The sequence below is a fragment of the Cyprinus carpio genome, chromosome B7 (genome assembly GCF_018340385.1).
Source record: "Cyprinus carpio isolate SPL01 chromosome B7, ASM1834038v1, whole genome shotgun sequence".
NCBI classification, from domain to species: Eukaryota; Metazoa; Chordata; class Actinopteri; order Cypriniformes; family Cyprinidae; genus Cyprinus; species Cyprinus carpio.
Genome location: NC_056603.1, coordinates 37,947,019 through 37,962,333, shown reverse-complemented (window position 1 = coordinate 37,962,333; position 15,315 = coordinate 37,947,019). Strand labels below are relative to the sequence as shown.

General features: G+C 37.3%; 2 protein-coding genes and 1 long non-coding RNA gene across 4 annotated transcripts in view; 2 read left to right on the top strand and 1 right to left on the bottom strand.

Annotated features, from left to right (window-relative positions):
* The window catches only part of LOC109075484 (glutamine-dependent NAD(+) synthetase-like), an 18,894-nt gene extending 13,311 nt beyond the window's left edge, over positions 1–5,583 (top strand). The window contains exons 19-21 of one of the 2 annotated variants that reach the window (XR_006155263.1): positions 4,698–4,826; positions 4,978–5,125; positions 5,299–5,583. Coding sequence is in view for 1 of the 2 variants with exons in the window: in XM_042728523.1 (XP_042584457.1) it covers positions 4,698–4,826; positions 4,949–5,125; positions 5,299–5,316 (324 nt within the window). In the remaining variant the exon portion in view is untranslated. Of the gene's footprint in view, positions 1–4,697; positions 4,827–4,948; positions 5,126–5,298 lie in introns of both variants that reach the window. The other variant, XM_042728523.1, reaches the window with a different exon arrangement.
* LOC122138033 overlaps positions 1–6,892 on the bottom strand; it is a 17,483-nt gene extending 10,591 nt beyond the window's left edge. The window contains exon 1 of the long non-coding RNA XR_006155264.1: positions 6,770–6,892. This is a non-coding gene — a long non-coding RNA (uncharacterized LOC122138033). The remainder of the gene's footprint in view (positions 1–6,769) is intronic.
* Positions 6,859–15,315, top strand: part of LOC109106313 (two pore calcium channel protein 2-like) — a 22,437-nt gene continuing 13,980 nt past the window's right edge. Inside the window, exons 1-5 of the mRNA XM_042728522.1 lie at positions 6,859–7,225; positions 8,415–8,467; positions 8,564–8,640; positions 14,803–14,980; positions 15,133–15,249. Of these exons, the coding sequence (XP_042584456.1) occupies positions 7,069–7,225; positions 8,415–8,467; positions 8,564–8,640; positions 14,803–14,980; positions 15,133–15,249 (582 nt within the window). The 5' untranslated portion in view covers positions 6,859–7,068. The remainder of the gene's footprint in view (positions 7,226–8,414; positions 8,468–8,563; positions 8,641–14,802; positions 14,981–15,132; positions 15,250–15,315) is intronic.

The following is a 15,315-nucleotide window of genomic DNA, read 5'->3' as shown; positions in this document are numbered from 1 at the left end:
TGTGGTGGAACAACTAAGTGTTGTATCAGTGATTGTGAACCACTAGTGTAGTGTGGTGATGACTGTGCTGGTCTCAGGGTGTCTAAGTAGACTAGAGATGCGAAGACTTTGTCACTCTAATGAGGAAGAGGGAAAGAGAGAAAGGGGTGAAAAACAAATTCAATGACAAGCAAAAATTTCTGTTTTTCAAATGAGGAAAATTATTTTTTTCCAATTAAATGTTATCAAGAAGGTAAACAATATTATTAAATCTCTTGTTTTGGACAAAAGAATACAATAATAATGCTGATATCTCTTTCCTTAGTCTGACAGGATTGACACCATACACCTTACAGTTGGACCGCTCACCAGGGAGGCTGCGAAGGCAACAGATGTTCAACACGTATCTCTATTAAATTGATCTCAGCATTGGATGAGATGCTAAAACTTGGATTGCGTTTCCAAATATAGGGAGGTTAGGAAGAACAAAGGAGAGGTTGATTACAATCAAATTCATAAGGGTGATTCGTCTTCTTTGACAAGATTGCGTATTTCATTCACTTAGAATTGATTGATGGTTCTTACATGTCCCTACAAATGTTAAAAGTGAAGAGGAAAGGAAAGGAGAGAAAGGACGGAGATGGTAAGTCTCAGTAGTGGTTATCTCAACTACGAGGAGAGCGTTGTTTTAGTTGCTGCACAACTAATCAAACAAAATATGTGAAAGAGAGTTGTCTTTCTAATTTATTTGAACTCGTAGTGAGGGATAACAATGTCTCCTTTTAGGGCTCAGGTGTGTCGTTCCCAAGCTAGGATACACAGAAATTAAAAAGTAATAAATGGGCAAAATAAGCAAAAATTAAATTAAATAAAGGAGAAAATCAATAAATAAAACAATAGTGGCTAAGTGTATAACCACAATAGAAAGAAAGAGGGGTAAAACGCAATAAAATAAGTACAAGTCTGAATAGAATATATTCAGATGGGTAATAAATAAATTAGGTAGAATAAGTTTAAACTTTCAAAGTTCAAGTCTTATTCGTACCTAAAATAATTAGGCCCAAAAGAGAATACTAGAAGTAATGATCATATGAAATGATCTGAGGGGAAAATTTGAATGATTCCAAATAAATTTAATGTTTCAATTAAATTTGGATTTGACACAATTAATAATTGTGAGTTAGTATTTCCCTTTCTAGTAAAATGCCAATAAACGGTATCGTGAGAAAAGAGAGAAATAAGAGAGAGAAAGAGACCAACAAGTGTTAGTTGAGATGTCTAAAGGGTTAAATCACTTTAGCGTTGCACAAACAGACACTATTCAACCACTGGATGTTAATGCTAACGGCTAACCTTTGAGGCTAGTGGCTTTAGCATAGACTTCAATGTAAATACAACTGTTTCGTTAGCTTAGCAACACCGTGGAGTTTGTTTACATTAGCGTCGATGCACTGCGCGTGCGCAGTTCGAAGTTGCTCCGGAAGTATGTTAAGACTTCCGTGTCACGGTCGTAACTGTGGCAACCAAAACAAACTCTAGTGGACTAGCACATGAATCATTGCATTGCAAGTACAGTTTAGCATGTTACATGAAATGTCGGTGCATTCCAACACTGTACAAATAACAACACCGCATTTAGATGGTTTTGCGATGTGGCGCTTAAACTCTCAGTTCGTACAGAGTTAACTTTAACTTAATTCAAATAGCAGCTTCGTGCTGTAGTTAAGGGAAATGTGAGGGCGATCTCGGCGGATCTGATCCGTGCCAGTTTCTCTGGACACAGACACAAACACAACAGGTTTTCTTCGCTGTTAGTACAAACTTAAAATTCACTTGATCAAGCTTTTAAAACACTCCCATCACACTCGTACACACGCAGTGTTAAGCGAGATTACATTCACTTTGTGAACAGGGAAACATTATTCTCTAATATTAACCCAGGGAGTCGAATAGCATTTGATTCGGCAGTGGAACACGCACTGGCAATCAATCTATGAATAACGAGGCTTTGATAAATAGATTGAGGAACACGCTCAACACTATTCTTTATTCACCGATTTATTTCCCTTTGAATTAACGTTACAGCAGTTTAGCTCCGTTCAGCGAACGGTGACTGAGATTCCCTATAGTATAGCTTTTGAGAGGCACTGGAACACGCAGTGAAATCAATTTAGCTATAAACAAGGCATTACAAAAATGAGGAACACGGTCAATTTCTACCTTATTTTACGATCTCAGACGTTAACTTTAAGTTCACTTACTGCCGTTTAACAATGGAGAGGCGGACTTGAGTTACAGCCTCCTCTGCGTTCATTCTATTCAAGCGGTCGCGCGCTGCTTACGTCACGGGTCACACACACACACACACACGTCTCGACTCAGAAGCTTCTCATCTTTCATCCACAGCAAAAGAAAAGATTAAATAACTTGGTTTATGCTCACAATTTAGATTAAACTGCCCGCATTCTCCACCAATAATACTGTAAGGGAAACAGGACACAAAACAGGAAACAATTTAGCTCAAAGGGAATCATTTAAGATTTTAAAGGGAATTTGAACAGAATCACTGTTTCACGGCTGATCAATGAAACGGCCAGCGATTCACTGAACGAGCCGTTTAACATCAAATCTGCGCTGGATATTAATATCCAAAGTATAGTGAAAACACTATTAATTAGCACAGTAACAAGATCGGCAGTTTAAGACATTAACTTGTGAGCACAAAACACAAGATACTTCTCTTTTCAATATAAATAAGGCTTTATTAGATAAATCTAAGACATATAAACTAATCTAACACATAAGCACACACACTCACACATTCACACAAGTTGCAGGAGGATAGAACGTTAGGAAAGAGTGAGTTTAAGAGGATGAAAATGTGAAATCCCAAGTTTACAGCAATACGTGAAATTGCATAGACATGAACAACCATTTAATCACTTAATTAACCCTCGCACTGAGTTCCTCAATGAGGTTAAAATTATATTAGATAACACCAGTACAGATGTAAGTCTGGAGGTTACTTGCGTTGCCTGTTTAACGGGGTTCCCTTTGTTGTTGCTGAAAAGGGGGTTTCCCGAAGTTGCTGATTGGCTGGAAGTTCAGTAGTCATTGAAGTGACGTCTTGGGAAGCCCGTGGTTGGGCGTAGGCTGAAGATGCAGAGTTGTGGGCTGGCTGAAGTTGAACGGGCACTCAAGGTCAGACTCGGAGACACGGCGTTACAAAACTTAACTCAGAACACGAACTCTCAAACGGAAAAGAAAAGAAGTAAAGTTTGACGAGACTAGGTGGTGTTTCTTCTCATCGTGGCTAAGCAGCAGCAGGCGTGCAGGCCGAAGCACACTGGAACGGCGCTCGAAGAACGCTAAAAGTGATGACAAAGCATGACTAAAAGCTAAAGCTAAAAGCCGGCATGACTCATAGCAAAAGCTAAACGAAAGCTAAACGCTAAAAGCATGACTAAAAGCTTAAACTACAAGCAAAGCTAAAAGCAAAATTTGATGGTGTCCTGAGTATTTAAACTGGCCTTTTGGCCACACCTCAAATGTTGTCTTGACCAATTAGATATTGTCTTTTCTCAGGGTGTTCCGATGTTTGTCCCACCCATTCATAAATCATATGTTATCTTATCAAGCTCGTGGTCCGAATTTTCCCCGCTCTTGCAGGGTATAATTTGGACATGATTCCTATAACAAGAATATGATACATTTGACAAATAACTGATGGTCAGAAACGTTTCAAGCAAGAATATTCGAACACACACATACTAAACATGAATATGATCCCTTAAGCTATTCAAGAGTTATTTAAAAAGACATACACAATAAGTGATTAGAAACATTAAAGTCAAATGTGTGGGTTACAGGTATAAAATGGAGTAAAGCAATGGACTGATATCCATTTAGAAGTCTTTTTTTAGTTCATTTTGGTGCATATATGCATTGGAAGGCATTCTCTGTGCCATTCTGGGGAGTAAGGATATCTCCTGTGAAGACCAGAGGGGTTAACAGGTCTCCTTAGGAATTTCAGTCTGGTTCTGCTAGGTGGGGGGAAGTCAATCCAACGATCTTGGACTGTGGTGCTGGGAGTTGATTTACAACATCCTGCCTTTCTGTGGAATTCGGCTCATGTTTCAACCAGGCTCCCGATCGAATCTTTAATTTGTCTGGTTCACGCTACATGATGCAAATGTGTCTCATGTTACATATATGAATTAAATTTTAAACATTGACAGATTTGAGATGATTATTGTGTGTTGTATGCCTACGTAGCTTCAGCTTTTTTAGTGGCTTTTAAAAAGTGGTAGGGATGGAATCAACTTTTGCAATGCAGTCAGTTTCATTTTAATATTTTATTTTATGAGATTTCAACTATTCAGTTTTAGGTGAAGTTAAAAATATACATTATATTTATACATTAATTATTCTATATATCTTGTAGTAAATAAATCAGTGTAGGATTTGTAATTGAGTGAAATGAGAACCTGTTTGATGTCTGATATTATTGCAAAGTACTGTGGACATTTATTTTATTTATTTTTAATTTATGTATATTTTTAATTCTGTATTTATTTTTGTTTTCCACTTACTTGTTCGAGTAGTCTTTCTTTTTATAGGGCATGTTTACTATGCTGCTGTGCCCTTATGTGCTTTTTCCATCACTGTGTGCATGCAGACAGCTGATTCGCATGTGTTTCTGTGCTTCCCTCCCACAGGCTGACATGGGAATGACCTACTCAGAGCTGTCTGTGATTGGCAGACTCAGGAAGATCTCCAAATGTGGCCCATACAGCATGTTTTGCAAGCTGATTCACTCATGGAAAGAGACCTTCTCTCCCTCACAGGTCAAACATGCCTTAAACGTTACAGTACTCATAGAGCCTGATACTTTTAAAAGCAGTTAATACTAATATTTGACCACTGTTATTTTATGACTAGTAGAATGTCATTTTTTGGGGTTTTGCAGGTGGCTACTAAAGTGAAACATTTCTTTAGGATGTACTCAATCAACAGACATAAGATGACAACAGTAACACCCTCTTATCATGCTGAAAACTACAGTCCTGATGACAACCGCTTTGACCTTCGTCCTTTCCTTTACAACACACAGTGGGCCTGGCAATTCCGCTGCATCGACAATGAGGTCAGCAGATCTACAGAACAATGTGATTTCATTAGGCTGTATTATACAAGCTTTAATATCGAAACTTTACACAAATACTGTATATAGGCCTATAGATGTAAATGTTTGTCTGAAGATGTCTGTATGTAGTTTTTCTATTTGTATGAAATCCATTCTGTTTTTCTGTTGTATAGGTGGCTATGATGGAGTGATATGGAAGGTGTATGCACAACTATTATCAGAAGCCATTGATTCTTGGTCCAAAAGATTCATCTCGGTGTTATAGTGAGCGCTCAGCAGTTCTCTGCACTCTTTCTGTTTGGCTGCACATGCACTGCAACTTGTTCTAGTTATTCTTTTTCTTAGGACGTATAAATCCTAAGTAATTGGGTTTGCATTATAATGCAAATAATCAGGTTTGTGATCATTGATATTGTGTATGGTAATGGTTGTTTAAATATAAAACAATATGTATGAAATTGTTTATATGCAGTTACTGTTAAATAAGATATCCCGTACTGTAACTTTCACTTTCATAATCTTTCATTGAATAATTTGCCAAGAAACAACCATATTTGCCCAGATCACCTCAGGTATGTCGTGTAAATGACTCTATAACCAAGCAAATTAAATGACTGTAGCATTTTTCAGGAACACGGGCATGCTAGTGCTATAACAGTGATGAATGGGCATTCCTTGCAGAACTCTGTAATATAATAAATATTTCTACAAAAAGGATTATGCTCTTTATATAAGTATGCTTTGGTACTTAAGGTTTCTAAATTGTAGCCAAATTATCTGCAATAAACAGTATGTTGTTCCAAATCAAAGTATTTTTGTTTTAAATAATGTTGCCAAACAATCTGTTTTGGTCACCATTGACCTTATTTTTATAGATGGTTGTTCTTGAAAATCTCTTATATTTTACGACCACAGAAGAAAGAACGTCATGCAGGTTTGAAATGCCATGAGAGTCAGTGAATGATGGCGGGATTTTCACTTTAGGATGATGTTGAAGATGTCTGGTACTCTGAAGTTGTCTGACGGCAGAAAGCACGAGAGAGCGGATGTGGAGGAGTTGGGTGTTAGAGAATTGACTTCCTCTGTGTATGTGTGAAACGTTCTGAACACACTCGAGCGCGCGCACATACATGTTTTAAAAAAAAGTTTATTTCAGGGAGGTTCATTAATGTATTATTTTACTGTTATTAGAACCAGTAGAGTGTCGCCAGTAAACTCCCACGCTTGCTCAATCCGTTTAAAGCTCATGACGCAAATGAACTCGAAGTAAAACTTAGGACAACAAAACAGGCTCGTAAATCCCAACCATTTGCATAGATTAAACATTATACACAAATGCATACGTTTATTTGATCGACGGAACGCAATATAACACCAGCAGAGGATAATGCTCTTCTTACGAATGAGTTCTTTTTAGTGATTCTTTTGAACCGGTTCGCTTAGGATCGTTTTTATCACTTGCCTTCAGAAACGCCTTAAACTTCGGCATGTGACGAGCTCTATATAATATATAAAACATTGTGGAAAAACACCAGAATGTAACTAAAACGTATTTTGTGCAATGACTGAACAAGTTAATTTTTGGAGGGTGAACTGGTTCATTGTAAAGAATCATTCGAGCCGATTCGCTAAAGTGAAACTTACCTAGCTAGTGACATGAGCGAGCAGAAAGTTTCTTTTGAGTGAGTGAGCAGAGGATATGGGAGGAGTTGACGGCTCCTAAAAACACCTCGAGCTCTGTTGCTCTCTGAAATGTTACACCGACTCAGTACGGTGGGAATAAAAACAAGTGCGCCTCCACTATGGTTCCTAGCGAGACTGTCACTTTATTTACAGACATGGGCAGAAGACTCGTTTAGGTTTGTCCTTAGTCACTACTGATATCTTTAACGCCCTGTTTGGGATTTATTTGGCATATTTGGAGACTTGTAGCGATTGTCTAGATGGAAGAAGAAGAGCCGCTGCTGACTGGCAGCATTAACCGGGGCTCAGGTGATTATGGGTCTCAAGATAATGGTGAACATTATCATCATGAAGAATCACCAGAATCGAGAAGACTGTCCTATTCAGCGACTGACGATTCTTACCCTGTGTACAAGGGTGCGTATGTTTTATCTGCTTGACCTGAGGAAAGTGTCCTGACTTAGCCTTTAAAACTTTTCCTCAACCTTGTTCTGCTGTCTTGTAGTTTATTCTCTTTCTCTGTGTGTTATTTAATAAAAGTCTAAAGGTTGTGAAGGCTGTGTCTTTGTGAGGCTGGTATCATATTCATTCACCTTTTGAAAGTTTGCTTTCTGTCTTTGCTGTCAGACAAACACACCATTGTCTTCTTATTGGCTCTAGGTCATCTACTCTGACTTCATTTATTGCTTTCTTTAATGATCTATAATTACAAGTGTTACAAGATAGTTAGACATTCTGAAAATGGATTTTTATTGTTTACAGTTAATGTAATACTTGTCAAATATTAGTTTTCACATTTTAGAAGGAATTTAATTGTGGCAGCTGAAGGTGTTTTGGGTGGATGTGTGAAAATAGCTCAGACTTGTTATAAAAAGTGTTGCAAAATAGTTCGAACATTATGTCAAGGTATTTCGTTTTAGTCTGTGATTTTGGCACGTGTAGAAAAAGTTTTCATTTGTTGACATTAGTTAGCTTATTTAGTCATCACAAACTAACAAATAGCAGTACATCTACAGCATTTATTAATCTTAGTTAATATTTATCAACGTTTATGAATTTTTTTTATTAACATCATAAAAAGGTTAATAAATGCTGTAAACATATATTGCTGTTAGTTATATGTAGTAATATAGTAAAATATGTGCATGTTAGTTATTTTATGTCTCCAGTACGAAGTCAAATGAAACGTTCAGTGGCTCTTTATTGTTCTACTTAGCGTTATCGCTCAAGGTTTGGATTTGCTGGCTCATATCCTGTTGAGAAGTTCAGGTTTGGTAGCTCCTGAATATCCCGTGACACTTTAAAATATTTCTACGCACATATTTTTTCAACAGGGTAGAGGTACAGGTCATAGAAGGATCCAGGAAATTTTGCACCAGATTTTGCTCTGCGAGTGGTTAAATTGGGAGTGCGAGTGCAATATGGGAATGGTTTTATGGAGCCAAAGCATCTTTTACTATATTTTTGTTTAGTTTACAGAGAATTTAATAGTTTAACTTTGTTTAAAATTAGAAGATCTCCAATGCAAAACCTTTGTTTTTGGCACAAAAATCATTTGGTTTATTCTGTAAAATTTTTGTTTATTTGTTTTTTTCCTTTGAAACAGATGCAGACCTCTGTATCCAGCAGGCAGTTGTATTTATTGAAGATGCAATTCAGGTTATTATTATTTTTTTTCTAACAAATTGTTTAATTATTATTTTTTTTATTGATTAAATGAATGTCTGATTTCCCTGTTTTTGCTCTTTTCCACAGTATCGATCCATCAATCACAGGGTTGATTCTGGGTCCTTACGGTTATATAGATGGTATTATTCCAAAATTTGTCAGTGGTAAGCAAGCAGAAATTTATGCTTTTTATTTATGATTTTTTTTCTTTGCTAGCCATGTGCCATACAAATGCAAACCAGTTACTACAGCAACACTGGAATTGTGAAAATTTGCTTCTTAGGTTTATATAAAAACATACAGTAATTGAATTTTAGTTTATTTGGTATCAGTATTCACACTCTGTGTCTAAATCTTAGTATAAGTGAGCCAAATCCATCAGAAACAAGACAGATCATACTCAAAGATTCTTGATTTCAGTCATTACTCAATTTTGACAAAATCTAGGTACTTTGTTTTTCCTTTTCATTGCATACCATAGTTATTTCAATCTGTGGTTCTCAACTGGTGAAAACAAAAGTGGTAGGAGAGCGCGGGGCAGAGAGTAACACCGGGTTAGTTGTAACACACGTGGTTTGAATATTTCCACACATGCAAGCATATATATCATTGCTCTTTTGTTGATGTTCATTGCTTCCATTGTCCTCATTTGTAAGTCACTTTGGATAAAACTGTCTACTAAATGTAAATGTAAATGTAGCATAACAAAATTTATGGTATTTACTAGTTACCATTTTAAAACTATATAGAGAAAAAAGTGTGCCAAAATTCTAAAATCTTTTGAAGATATCACTGAACATTTATTTTACCATAGTAAAGTACATTTCTGGCTTAAGTAAATTTTTCATCTCAGTTTTTAGTATTCATTTAAAATGAGGCAAATCTGCTATTATTTTTTATCTCCAATCTGTTATTTATAAGTTTTTTTTTTTTTTTTTAATCCTACGCTAACTAGCAGAAGACACTAACCAGTTTTTTTGGACACTAACCAAAACAATCAGATTATTTTTAATTCTTAAAAAACGCCATTATTTATTTGAAAAAAATAAGAATTTTATTTTATTGATAAAATATTATAATTTGTCTTGTGTGTGTGTATATATATATATATATATATATATATATATATATATATATATATATATATATATATATATATATATATATATATATATATATATATATATATATATATTTCATTCGATCAGATAACATCTTAAGCTGTCATATGGTCATGCTCCCCTCAGATGTAACAATGTACCCCACGGGGCACTTCCATTTTTTTAGGGTAAATAAAGAAAAATGTATACACTGTTATTATGAAACAAAGCGATGTATTTGTACTAGACAAGTGTAAAATTACTGTGTATAAAAAAATAAATAAAAATACTCTGAACCCCATGTGGATTTACACAAACTGAGAAAGTCAAAAAGTGTTACATTGTGCCACGCTCTTCCATACACCTACAGTAAAAGTTGACAAAATTACTTTTAGCAGATTGTGTATATATATATATATATATAACCCCTCATATTTAAACAAACACACAAAGTATCTCACAAAAGTGAGTACACCCCTCACATTTCAGCAACCATTTTAGTATATCTATCTATCTATCTATCTATCTTTATATATATATATATATATATATATATATATATATATATATATATATATATATACACACACACTGCTCAAAAAAATTAAAGGAACACTTTGAAAACACATCAGATCTCAATGGGGAAAATATCATGCAGGATATCTATACTGATATGGACTGGGTAATTTGTTGGGAATGAAAAGATGCCACATTGTTTAATGGAAATGAAAATTATCTACCTCCAGAGGGCTGAATTCAAAGACACTCAAAATTAAAGTGAAAAAGAATGCAGCAGGGTAGTCCATTAAGCTGAAATTTCATTGCAGCAACTCAAAATGGTACTCAGTAATTTGTATGGCCCCCACATGCTTGTATGCATGCCTGACAATGTCAGGGCACGCTCCTAATGAGACGAAGGATGGTGTCCTGGGGTATTCTCTCCCAGATCTGGACCAGGGCATCACTGAGCTCCTGGACAGTCTGTGGTGCAACCTGGCGACGTCAGATGGACTGAAACATAATGTCCCAGAGGTGTTCTATTGGATTTAGGTCAGGCGAGTGTGGGGGACATTCAATGGTATCAATTCCTTCATCCTCCTGGAACTGACTGCATACTCTCGCCACATGAGGCTGGCATTGTCATGCACCAGGAGGAACAAGGACCCAATGCACCAGTGTAGGATCTGACAACGGATCGTCCCGATAGCTAATGGCAGTAAGTGTTCCATTGTCTAGCCTGTAGAGGTCTCTGTGTTCCTCCATGGATATGCCTTCCCAGACCATCACTGACCCACCACCAAACTGGTCATGCTGAACAATGTTACAGGCAGCATAACATTCTCCACTGCTTTTCCAGACCCTTTTACATCTGTCACACGTGCTCAGGGTGAACCTGCTCTCATCTGTGAAAAGCACAGAGCACCAGAGGCGGACCTACCAAATCTGGTGTTCAATGGCAAATGCCAATCAAGCTACACGGTGCCAGGCAGTGAGCACAGAGCCCACTAGAGGATGTCAGGCACTCAGGCCAAACCTCATGCAGTCTGTTTCTGATTGTTTTCTCAGAGGCATTCACACCAGTGGCCTGCTGGAGGTCATTTTGTAGGGCTCTGGCAGAGCTCATCCTGTTCCTCCTTGCACACAAAAGAGCAGATACAGGTCCTGCTGATGGGTTAAGGACCTTCTACTGCCCTGTCCAGCTCTCCTAGAGTAACTGCCTGTCTCCTGGAATCTCCTACATGCTCTTGAGACTGTGCTGGGAGACACAGCAAACCTTCTGGCAATGGCACATATTGATGCACCATCCTGGAGGAGTTGGACTGCCTGTGCAACCTTTGTAGGGTCCAGGTATCGCTTCATGCTACCAGTAGTGACACTGACCCCTAGCCAAATGTAAAACTAGTGGAAAACAATCAGAAAAGATGAGTAGGGAAAAAAATGTCAGTGGCCTCCACCTGTAAAACCATTCCTGTTTTGGGGGTTTTCTAATCTAGTTTTTTTTAACACCAAAACAGCTGAAATGAATTAACAACCCCCTCTGCTACGTAACTGTCCAGATCAATATCCCAGAGGTTTAATTTACTTGATGCTATACTCTGATTAAAAAGTGTTCCTTTCATTTTTTTGAGCAGTGTGTATATATATATACAAATATACAATGGTTTATTATATATATATATATATATATATATATATATACAGTACTGTGCACAAGTCTTAGGCCATTAGTATTTTCACCAACAAAAAAACACCTAAACACCCAACTGGTCTTAAGCCTGTTATTTCTATCTTTTGCTGTAGTGTGTCAGTAGGAAATAACATTTCTTTTGCCATTAATTGTAATAATCCAGTGAAATATTTGCATGCACAAGGAGTCTGACAACAGCCAGTGCTCCACACAGAGGTCTGATCTCACCATCATCCAGTCTGTCTGGAATGACATGAAGAAACAGAACAAACTGAGACAGACTAAATCCAGAAGAACTGTGGCAACATCTCCAAGATACTTCAAGAAACTGACCTGCAAAGCTACCTGAAAAACTATGTGCAAGTGTACCTAAGACAAAAGCTGTTTTAAACAAAAAGAGTGGTCGCACCAACTGTTGATTTGATTTAGTTAACTGTAGTTAATTGATAAATCAAATCTATTTATGACAGTATTTTTGAAACCATTCACAGTTTACAGCATTTTTACACAAGTGCCTAAAACTTTTCACAGTACTGTAGCTTTGCCAGTAGGTTTCTTCAAACATGTTGGAGACATTGCCACATTTCTTCTGGATTTAGTCTGTCTCAGTTTGTTCTGTTTCTTCATGTCATTCCAGACAGACTGATGATGGTGAGATCAGATCTCTGTGTGGAGTACTGGCTGCTGTCAGACTCCTTGTGCATACAAAAAAAATTCATTGGATCATAACAATTAATGGCAAAAGGAATGTTTGGAAATGTAAACTGACAGTTCCAATGGATAACATCAAGTCTCACCCACAATTTGTCATTCAAGAAGCCTTTTTACGTGGATATATGTCACAGTAAGGAAGACAAAAAGCTAATTGAGATGATCCCTTCAATATTCCCTGCCTCAACTTCCTGTAAGTGGAGATACTGTAGGTCAGTAGTTCCCAACCACGTTCCTGGAGGCCCCCCAACACTGCAGGTATTCCATGTCTCCTTAATCAAACACACCTGATTCAGATCATCATCTCATTAGTAGAGACTCCAAGGCCTGAAATGGGGGTGTCAGACAAAGGAGAAATGCAAAATGTGCAGTGTTGGGGGGCCTCCAGGAATGAGGTTGGGAACCACTGCTGTACATTAAAGGGATACTCCACCCCAAAATGAAAATTTTGTCATTAATCACTTACCCCCATGTCATTCTAAACCCGTAAAAGCTCCGTTTGTCCTCTGAACACCATTTAAGATATTTTGGATGAAAACCGGGAGGCTTGTGACTGTCCCATAGACTGTATTCCAAGTAAATAACAGTGTCAAGGTCTATAAAAGGTATGAAAGTCGTCGTCAGAAAACTCCATCTGCCATCAGACGTGCAATCTGGGTTATATGAAGTGACGGAAACACTTTTTGTAAGCGAAGAAAACAAAAATAACGACTTTATTCAGCAATTCCTTTGTCAATAGTCTCCTCTGTGTCTCTCCATATCACTGTATGCTGCGTATGCTCTTCTATACCATCATTGCCACAAAGATGCGCTGTTTTATTTCAAATCAAAGCTAAATATAAACAACGCATCCTTGTGGCACGCATGATACAGAAGAGCATACACAGCATACGGTGATATGGAGAGACACAGAGGAGACTGTTGACAAAGGAATTGTTGAATAAAGTCGTTATTTTTGTTTTCTTCGCTTACAAAAAGTGTTCCCATTGCTTCATATAACCCAGATTGCACGTCTGATGGCAGATGGAGTATTCTGACGACGACTTTTGTACCTTGATGGACCTTGACACTGTTATTTACTTGGCAGTCTATGGGACAGTCACAGGCCTCCAGGTTTTCATCCAAAATATCTTAAATTGTCTTCCGAAGACAAATGGAGCTTTTACGGGTTTGGAACGACATGGGGGTAAGTGATTAATGGCAAAATGTTCATTTTGGGGTGGAGTATCCCTTTAACACAGACAAGAAAACTAAGATCACAAAGCCATTTCATAGTTCTTTAAGCTTTATTCACAGAACCTTGTTGTTGGATTGGATCAGACATGTTGTCAGTTACCACAGAAAGGTTAGACTTGTCTCTTAATTTGTAAAATCAAATAAAATTCACATTCTAGAGGGTTCAAAATAAGAAATATTCCTTGTATTTTTGTTACAGTGCTTGTATTTTATATTACACAACATTACAGAATGTTTGTTTTTGGAGCTATTAAGTTGTCTCTGTCATCCTTTTGTGGTGTGATTCCTGTTCTAGGCAGAAGAACTTCTACAGTAATAATGCATTACATGTATAGTTTCTGTGGTTGGAATGTAAACAGCACTTATAGTTACATCATGTCCCTTTCTAGTATCCTTGCAGGGATAGAAGTTAAAACTGGCCAAATGTGGGTGAAAATCACTCATGCTGGGTTACACTTATCAACTCACTAGCCAGTTTTGTGGGATGTGATTAGTAAATCTTTCATTTTACACGCCATCGCTATTCGCTATCAGAGCCCTTCCCATAAAAACAGCCTCCAGCAAAACAAAGCAAAAAGAGACGAGACAAACATCCTACCATGACAAAGTGAGCCACTCACAAAGTTTACTATTGAATTACATTAACAAAATTTAGAGCCTGTCCACTAATCTTCAGTGTTTAACATTGAACATTCATTTTGGAGTAAGCTATATTTAAAAATGAAATGCTGTCACAGAGATTTTTGTGTGTGTGATTTTGATAATCCGCTTTATGTGCAATATTTCTGTTTTGGCCATTACAAGTTCTAAATGGCCAATAATCGAATGTGCTTAGTGAGTGTATGTTTGTGCATCATGCTAAAATACACAATGCCAGACAGTCTCTGAAGTAACATTAGTCAGTTTAATACCTGTCTACAGATGCTTTGTTCTTTATTAGTAACTGTTAGCAGGAATACTTTTCGGGTAAAAAAAAAAAAAATGGACCTGCAACATTCCTGCAATTATTTTGACCTGTAGCCTGCTTATGTGGTCATTTGCTTATGTTTCTCTCTGTCAGTTTCAGTTCAACACACTCTCTTTCTATTGAAGGGTCTGGGGTTCACTATTGCTGTTGTACTGGGACTGGCTTTCATTGAGAAACCCTCCTCTCTGACCTACACCTCGGACATTCGTTTCAAACCCAAACCTTGGGAGCCACCCTGTGGACTGACGGAGGGGATTGAGATGGTCTGCCTTTGTATCTTCATCCTAGATGTAACTGTGAAGGTAGACATCCAGAAATATTCAGTTGACTATTGGGATTCTGTCATTATTTGTCATTCAAGCCCATATGACAGAGTTAAACAGACCTCATTTGTAATATGACTAAAGTTGCTTAATATTATATTAAAGAATATGATGTTTTGTGTGTTTTGCAGACTTATCTGATAGGATGGGAGGAGTTTCGTATGAACAAATGGCTGATTGGTTATACAGTAGTGATCGCAGCATCAGTTGTTGATTGGATGTTGAGTATTAGCATGATGTGCAGCGAGGTGAGTTTATAAGAACTGTACTACAAAGCTGCTTATTTATTGTGCCTCTTTACACTATTTAAAAAA